Source organism: Ostrea edulis, chromosome 9 (genome assembly GCF_947568905.1).
Source record: "Ostrea edulis chromosome 9, xbOstEdul1.1, whole genome shotgun sequence".
NCBI classification, from domain to species: domain Eukaryota; kingdom Metazoa; phylum Mollusca; class Bivalvia; order Ostreida; family Ostreidae; genus Ostrea; species Ostrea edulis.
Genome location: NC_079172.1, coordinates 75,132,673 through 75,141,505, shown reverse-complemented (window position 1 = coordinate 75,141,505; position 8,833 = coordinate 75,132,673). Strand labels below are relative to the sequence as shown.

The 8,833-nt window shown below is 35.3% G+C and overlaps 1 protein-coding gene across 1 annotated transcript in view; it reads left to right on the top strand.

Annotated features, from left to right (window-relative positions):
- The first annotated feature begins 2,905 nt into the window (after positions 1 to 2,905).
- LOC125657769 (M-phase inducer phosphatase-like) overlaps positions 2,906 to 8,833 on the top strand; it is a 104,199-nt gene continuing 98,271 nt past the window's right edge. The window contains exons 1-3 of the mRNA XM_056150872.1: positions 2,906 to 3,174; positions 3,293 to 3,472; positions 4,726 to 4,820. Coding sequence (XP_056006847.1) covers positions 3,309 to 3,472; positions 4,726 to 4,820 — 259 coding nt within the window. The 5' untranslated portion in view covers positions 2,906 to 3,174; positions 3,293 to 3,308. The remainder of the gene's footprint in view (positions 3,175 to 3,292; positions 3,473 to 4,725; positions 4,821 to 8,833) is intronic.

Here is an 8,833-nt window from a genome sequence, read left to right as displayed (position 1 = left end):
AAAACTTGAACATTCTCAAAATACGAACATGATACAATGATAAACGCCCTGTTTCAAAATATACCATAGTTGTATTAAGTATTTTTACGAACACCAAGTGTAAATTAAAAATAACTAAAATCCAGGTAAACCTTTTCAATGTCAGGTTCTTTGTGTAATCCTCACAATTCACACCGTAATTCAGAATACTACAGACGTAAGTATCGAAAAGGGAGACTAACCCTGTAAACCACTGAGCGACAGTGAGAATCCCTGTTCAGAATACTACAGACGTAAGTATCGAAAAGGGAGACTAACCCCTTGTAAACCCACTGACAGTGAGGATCCTGTTCAGAATACTACAGACGTAAGTATCGAAAAGGGAGACTAACCCTGTAAACCACTGAGCGACAGTGAGAATCCTGTTCAGAATACTACAGACGTAAGTATCGAAAAGGGAGAATAACCCTGTAAACCACTGAGCGACAGTGAGAATCCTGTGAACAGTACATTATAATTCTAATGTGTGTTGAGAGGATGCTATCTACATAAACGACCCCCCCCCCCGGAAAACATTTCTGGTACAATGTCAACGCAAATTCACAATGTCGAACTGCCATTGTGCATGTTGAAAAAGACTGGGTCAGTGCATGGTTAAATTATTCGCTTTCTGACCGGAAAGTCGCGGATTCGGGCATCAATCGTACCTTGCATGGCTGTGTCAAACCCAATACAAAACGAAAACAAAATATAATGAAGTGTCTGTCCATCGCCAGTGCCACACACTATGACTTGAGGCATGTCAGAAAATCTAAAACAACGATACTTTGTACATCATGTATGTACAACGCGTAAATAAACGCATTCCTGATTTTACATCTATTGTTAAATAACACAATCACGCATTCCTGATTTTTACATCTATTGTTATATAACACAATCACGCATTCCTGATTTTTACATCTATTGTTATATAACACAATCACGCATTGCTGATTTTACATCTATTGTTATATAACACAATCACGGATTGTATGGTCTGTTATATACGTAACGTTCATTTAGTGCACATCATCGTCACAAAAGGGGGATTCAGGGTAGAATAGGTCCTCAGTATCCCCTGCTTGTCGTAAGAGGCGATTAAATGGGGGCGGTCCTTCAGATGAGACCGCAAAAACCGAGGTCCCGTGTCACGATAAAGATCCCTCCCTGCTCAAAGGCCATAAGCGCCGATCGTAGGCCTAAATTTTGCAGCCCTTCACCGGCAGTGGTAACGTCTCCATATGAGTGAAATATTCTCGAGCGAGACGTTAAACAATATTCAATCAATCAATCGTCAGAAAAACAGGTACTGTTCATTTAGTGCACACCATCGTCACAAACAGTTAGTGTACACCATCCAAGCTTCCGCCAGAGTTCGTTTGCACGCAGCAAAAAAAAAAAAAAAAAAAAAAAAAAAAAATAAAAATGTCCTCACAATGCAAGGTGAAGATAACGAACAGTGATCAATCTCATAACTCCTATAAGCAATACAAAATAGATAGTTGGAGATAGTTGGGCAAACACGGACCCCTGGACACACCAGAGGTGGGATCAGGTGCCTAGGAGGAGTAAGCATCCCCTGTCGTCCTCATAAATGTGACCTACATCATTCTCTTCCGCAGAGTTATCGGTCCTTTCTCTTATAAGGGAGAGAAAGGACCGATAACTCTGTGGAAGAGAATGCTACATGTACAACATGTGAAAGATACAAAAGATTAGCTTAGTGAGAGCAAGTGGTGTGAGGACATGTCCTTACTAATATTCTCTCTCAAAAACTTTTTTTTTCATAATTCGAAAGAGAGTATTAGATAAACTTTTATAAGTATCCCTATAGCTATACCTAACACATTACCAATTTTGCTTAAAGAATATTCTCTTCTACACATTGTGAGGGCTCCTCACTTGTGACTTAGTAGGTTTGGTCGGAGAGAGAGAGAGAGAGAGAGAGAGAGAGAGAGAGAGAGAGAGAAAGAAAGAGATCCAGGGTAGAGAAAATAAAGGAGGGCATAGACGTTAAAGAAATACCGTCTGTGAGTGAATCCCTCGATCTGCCCCCCCCCCCCCCCCTTCACAAATTCCTGTACAGTAAAGCTATTCTCTACTGGTACCATTCTCGCTATTTGATCATTTAACACATATTTTATTCACTGCAAAAACAATTCTACTTGGATTATCAGGCAAATACATGTAGCATCATTATTTCATTTGAAATAAAGGGGGGAGGGGGAGAAGTGCTAAAAAGTAAGCCTAAATCTGAAAAGGATAGTTCTGACCAAACCTCAAAATCTTAAGTCGCGGGGGGGGGGGGGGGGGGGGGGGGGTCATCCGTCAGATCAGTATTTAGTACCTTACATTTTACATTTCAGCTTGCAGCTGCCATTCAGCGGGGATTCACTTTCAATTAAGTACAATGATTTCAAAAAGCAGAGAAGAGGGAGGCAACCAGCGAAACGAATCAAACTTCGCATGTAAAACAGTGGTCTCTTCATGCAAAATGAATGGAAAAGTGCGTCGTCAAAAGAGAAGGAGGGTTTGCTGTATAAAGTAATGCATCTTCAAAATTATTTTTAAAGGTCGCCGAAGGTAGATCTCAGTATACCAGGCCTAGAAGATATATGTACATATATGTGCAAGAGTTTCCGTTTTTATGCGGACACTACGGGTTTTAAACCCTTCTTCTTTGTTTACATTAATTTTCTCACACAGTTTTCATCAAAAAGTACCAAAAGTTACATTTACATGATCATTGAAATTGAAATGTAGGTTTTGTAGGCTGTTTATACGCAATATTGACCGTCAAGTAGGGAATACACAAAATTCGTTGCCATCGAAGCTACTTCCTGTCTGCACACGTAATGAAACCATCGCTCCGATTGGTTGGATTAGCCTTGTTTTTCAAACACTACGGCGGCGCTTTATGTGCCCAGACACATCTTTTATATTAATGAACAAATGTTAAAAAATATTGAAACATAGGTTGTTGACTATGTAGCAATACTTGCCTGAGGCTGGACTTTATGTTCTAGTGAATTTGAATCGTATGAGGAACCGTTGTGAGGGAAGCGGGTGCTGAAGTTCGGGATTTGTCACGTTGTGTATTGTATATTGGAGGCTGTGACAACAAATCGACTCATCCTGTGGCTTGTCTGTAGAGTAAGAAGTGCATGCGTACCTTGACATTTGCAGTCTAAGTTTTTGTGAGAGATCTATTCTAGCATTCCTTATGTCTCTGCCTTACATTGTGATATTGTCTTTGTTCAAATGTTTGCAGGGCATGGAATTGAAAAATGTCGAATATCAGGAACAATGGTAGACCATCCCCGCTCCAGCAACCTTTACGGACGATAGCAACTAGTAACACGATTCAAAATTTACTCTTACGAGAAAAGTCCAAAATGAATTCTCCGATGTCTAACTTGGCGATGAACTTGAGTGAATTAAGTACTGGAAGGTGAGTACACGGTATACGATACTAGACAGGTGAAGATTTTGTGTATTACTTCACAGGTGAGAAGTATGTGTATTGTCCCACTACTGTCATAAGACAGAGCCACTGGCCACTGTATTATGCCACATAACAATATTTTTAAAATCATATTGTAAACTGTATATTTGCATATTTGATATTTATAGTCTATCTATTTTATGAACTAGGAGTGTAAATTTTAAAATAGCTTTTTAATTATTTTTAAAAATTTTTAATTTTGTTTACATTGATGATAGATAGACAGATAGATAGATACATAGATCTATTTTCCATATCAAAAGAAAGAAGGTATTTTTTTTCTAGTTTTAATCAAAGTTGAGTGACAAAATCCATGTTAGTGAATCTGAATGTGTGAATGGTTTGGTTTGGTTTTTTGGCATAAATGTTCACATACAATGTTCATTATTTTATACCCATGAGTGTTGTTCAAAAGACTTAGCTTTTACTTCAAATTATCCAACTTTAGAGCTAAGCAACTTGGATTATAAATGTATTTTGTAAAGCAGGTAGCTATATCATACTGTGTTGATACCTTGAAACATGGGATGATCATGACTAGTTTAAAGTCTGGGGAAAATTTCTCACTTTTGACTAGGCAGACAATAGCACAGATTGGAAGGCATTAGTATAGATTTTGATAACTCAATCCCAAATATAAGGTACATGATTCTAACCAAAGTATGAAAAATATTACACCTCTTATGTGTCCATTAAACCCTTTTATTAATATACTTCAATTTTGATTTTGGTATATTTTTTTCTCTCTGTCAAATCAACTCAAATTGACTGGCTTGTTTAATATGAAGAAAAAGTGAACTATCATACAAACATGCCAATCTATATGCTTGGAATTATCCTATTAGTAAATCAATTATAACACAATGGGTGGTCAAATGGTCCATGTTGCATGGTTGTCCAACCATGAAGACTAAGTATCCACCACAGGAGGGACTAGTTTGATTGACATATGCAAATAAGGACAGCATGTTTGTTACTCTGTTATGTCATCTAGGAATAACACAAGCCATCTAGAGTACTTACAAAAAGTTACATGAATGTTGATGTCATAGGAAGTCCTTCATGAATGGGATCAAATAGGCTAATATATATCTAAAGACCTTAGGATTTTAAAGTAACAGTTCGAAGATGAGTGAGTTGACAAGAATGAGGGATGAAATGAGTGTGTTAGCAGACCTGATGGGATTTTTCAATTGTAGAGGAACACCAAAAAGAAAATTGTCCCTGTCCAGCATCGATACACCCCCAGCATGTACTTCAGTGACACAAGAGCAGGGGAATTCGTCAGAGTCAGGTAATTTCATTCATAAAATTAAATGTAGTATATATATGATAAATTTTGCACATATGTATATTTCACTTTGAATATATTTCAAGGGGTGTTTGTGATATGTCTATTTACTTGAATTGTGAAATTTAAATTTTTCATAAATATTTTTTTTCCCCATCTATCATGATTTAGTAAAATATTGATTGAGTATTGAACAGTAAAGTTGATGCCCAGATGATTCATATACAATTTTGTTTTTATGTTAATGCAGCTATGGGTTTAGAATGAAATAGAAATAGAGCCTGTTGTTAATTTTTTTTTTTTTTACATATAGTTTCATATAGACTTTGCGTATGAATTTATCCAAATGAATTTGACGTACAATTGAACACTGATTTTATTCTGTATGTCAGGGGTGTGCTTTTTCCTCTTTTCGGAGAAAATCCTCTGATTGCCTCAATTTTCAAAAATATGAAATGCTGGGTTTGATCTAGAGTGACAAAAAGTGTATGTTTTCCTCCCTTTCTGACGAGTTCTCCTCTGATTTCTAAGGAATTCAGTCACAGCCCTGCTAGATAAATATGGGTATCATCTATAAATGCGAAGTCTATCAATGGAAGGTTTCTATTAACTGATAATTTTTATGCTATATATTAGTGAAGATTAGTTTTAATTTAATTAACGGTATTTATTAATGAATGAATGGTATTTATTAATGAATTAATGGTATTTATCAATGAATTAATGAATTAGTGGTATTTATATATTAAATGTGGTATACAAGTTTTTGTTCTTTCTGTCTACCATAATTTACTTTGAAGAATTGAAAGAAATTTTTTGAATAACTATGTAGAGAGGGACCTTAGTTTTAACTTATAATTTTCTAAACCCTGGTCCAGTTATTAGCTATAACTAATGACTAAGGTCTGTGACTGATGTACTTAGACATTTAGTTCCAGTAGGAATGAATGAGGACCAGAGACCTTGGTCATCAGTTTAATGGTAGTGGTTGTGTAAACACTTTCATTCTCCCTATCATTCAGGTAATCAGACTAAATCTCTGATAAGAATATGATTATCTAGATTAAGTCTTTTATAACAACATCAACCTATTGATAACAGGTCTAGCTCAAACCCAAATAAACCAAGCATTTCAGTCCCACCTTCTTTTTTTTTTTGTTTAAGACAAATTTTCTTTGAACCCACTAATTAAGGGTGAGCAGTTAAGAGTTTAATTACAGTGTTTGACTTCTGAATTCAGGGTCTTCATTATTTAATTGCAGTAGTCTATATTTTAATCTGGCTTAAAGTTAGACACACAGCAAGAGAAATTCTGTGAGTAAAATTTAATGTCTTGAAATTTATTGAAATGCTCAGCAATAATTAGTTTGTGGGTCATTAAAAATTATGCCAATTAGTACAAACCCTGTTTGACTTTAAGAATTTTTCTACTTGAGTATTTCTCAAATTAAGTTTGCTTTGATTAGACATACTGTATGTACAAAACTGATGAAATATACAGTAATTAAGCTAAATTGATGAAATATACAGTAATTAGGCTAAATTGATGAAATATACAGGAATTAAGCTAAATTGCAGGAAGGTTTGACTTCTGATGTTAAAGACATATGACCATATGGGGTCCAATTTGAGAGAACCCAATGTAGTTTAGCAGTGGCAGTATTTGCACAGGGTCCATATTTCAGTTATTCATTAACCTGATTAGTGATTTAAGGACAGAATTAGGGGTAGGCCCTGATTAATGACCATAGACCCTGTACAGACATGTTTACCAGGGAGATTACTCTATGTAGCTTGGGTGTGTGAAAGTCAACAGACACAGACTATTCTATGGAATTACCTATTAATTTCTGTGGAATCCCATTTTCATGTTGATCCACCAGATTTAGCTTTTTTTGAAATTTGAGCAATGTGTTTTATATTGTTAATGAAGACTGTGTGCTTGAGCCTTGTTTCACTAGACAGTGCATTATTTTGTTGTGCTCCATTTAAAACTAACCAGTGTGTTGTTAAGTCAGAAATAGTCATATAGAAGTAACTGTGTAAAACATTAATATTCAATAAATGAATAAAGCATAACAATGATAACAGTTTTTTATTCCAAGCTGGCTACAACTAACCATGTATTTCTCCTCACTCATCTGTCATTTAGAATAATTGTAAGAGAACAGTCCAGAAATTGCTGTTTTCCAATGAGTCCAGGATTTCCTCTCTGTGGTCAAATTGCAGTTATATGTGCAGTTGACACAGGAGAAAAACAAGCCTTAATGACAGAGTTAATGTGTGGGTCATTTAGGGGGGTGTGAGAGTGACTGACAGCTGTAAGAGAGAGGAAATAAACAAGCTTTTCTATTGCTTTTCTCCTAATGGGTTATGTATTTACATAACATGTTTTTATGAAGTGTTCCTGTGTCTGGGTTTAATAGAGGGGTGAAGAGTAGCAATGTAAACATCCAGATTTCCCTGTCACCCTACTGAAAGGGGAGAAGATCTGCCCAATTACAGGAGGATAACAATTAAAACAGATAATAGCTAGCTTTTAAATCATGATGATGCACATTTTACATGATTATTCTATAATTTTGTAAGAAAAAGTCATCACCATTGAAATGTCTTATATTTAGATTTGTTGTTTTGGATTTATTTTCTAGTATATATTCTGTGATTTGCATTTATGTATAGGAACATTTAAAAAAGAAGGTAGACGATAAAGATAGAAAAGGTATTCAAAAGAAATAAGTTTGAAACAATTCTCTACAGAAACATAGAATTTAAGGTGGAGAAATATGGAATTATGTATTAATTAGTCCTTTGAAATAATGATGTGTGAAATTGAAATGGTTGAGATTGGAAATTAAATTCATTCCAATGAAAAAAGGGTCTGTTCATGATTAAAAAAGTACGGCTTGCACACTATTCTAAAAGAATTTTTTTTTTTTGCGAGGAGGAAGTTGAAATTGAAATCTATGGCATTTGCAATAAGGATGTCATAATGAACACTGAAGGTGTTAAAGTCTGTTGTTTCAGAACATCTCTATTGTAGTGAGGTACTTAATGTGTCATAAAACTGATATCTTATTCTAATCCTATAAATCCAATGTAACAATTAAGATTTTTAAACTGATATTTCAATATGTTTTTCGATGACTTATCAAATTCATCTGAGGCCCTGTAGCAGAGTTTAGATCCTGATAAGTGCATCCAGCTCCTATAAAAAAAACCTGTTCTGTCCAGGACCTATTGTGATGATGAAATGACAATTGACTTTTTACTATTACTGACCTTGTACCAGCAGATGGCCATTGGTCAGTTGTAGACCATAGCCTCAGAAGTCTCCCTGAGAAGTTCATTTTGAGTCCTGTGTTTGGGTTGTAAGGGTGTGGGTCTGTTTTTCTCAAGGGGTTATTTGACACTTAACGTGTTGGTACATTGGGATATCTTTGTACTGAACAGAGAGGGACACCTGTAATTGTGTAGATAAACCCCTAATTTTCATCTCCTGTGTAAAAAGTGTGACTGACAATTCAAGGTTAATCAAGGGGAAATAAATTTGGAGACATTTTTCGATAGTTGGAAAAAATATGATGGGTTATGAAATGGATTCACTAGCACTTCTCGCAATAAAATTTAATGGTATGTATGTGCTTCTACTTTGTTAAATTGATTACATACCTATGTTGTGTTCAAAAGTGAACTTTCCATTTAATTTTTCAAATATTAAGACATGACTTCTTAATACTGATTATAGATAAGAGATAATGAGGCTGGCTGGTCAATGAATGGTGTATTCCATATTTTTAGAATGAATCAAAAAAACTTTATAAATATATATATACCAACCACATCGGTCAGCTCCAGGGATTCAACAGCTCCCCAGGAAAGTGCCACCCAGAGTCTGGGTATATATATATATATATATAGAGAGAGAGAGAGAGAGAGAGAGAGAGAGAGAGAGAGAGAGAGAGAGATTTCTTGAAGAGAAAAAAAATCAGTTCAGCTGAAATAAGAAAAATCAC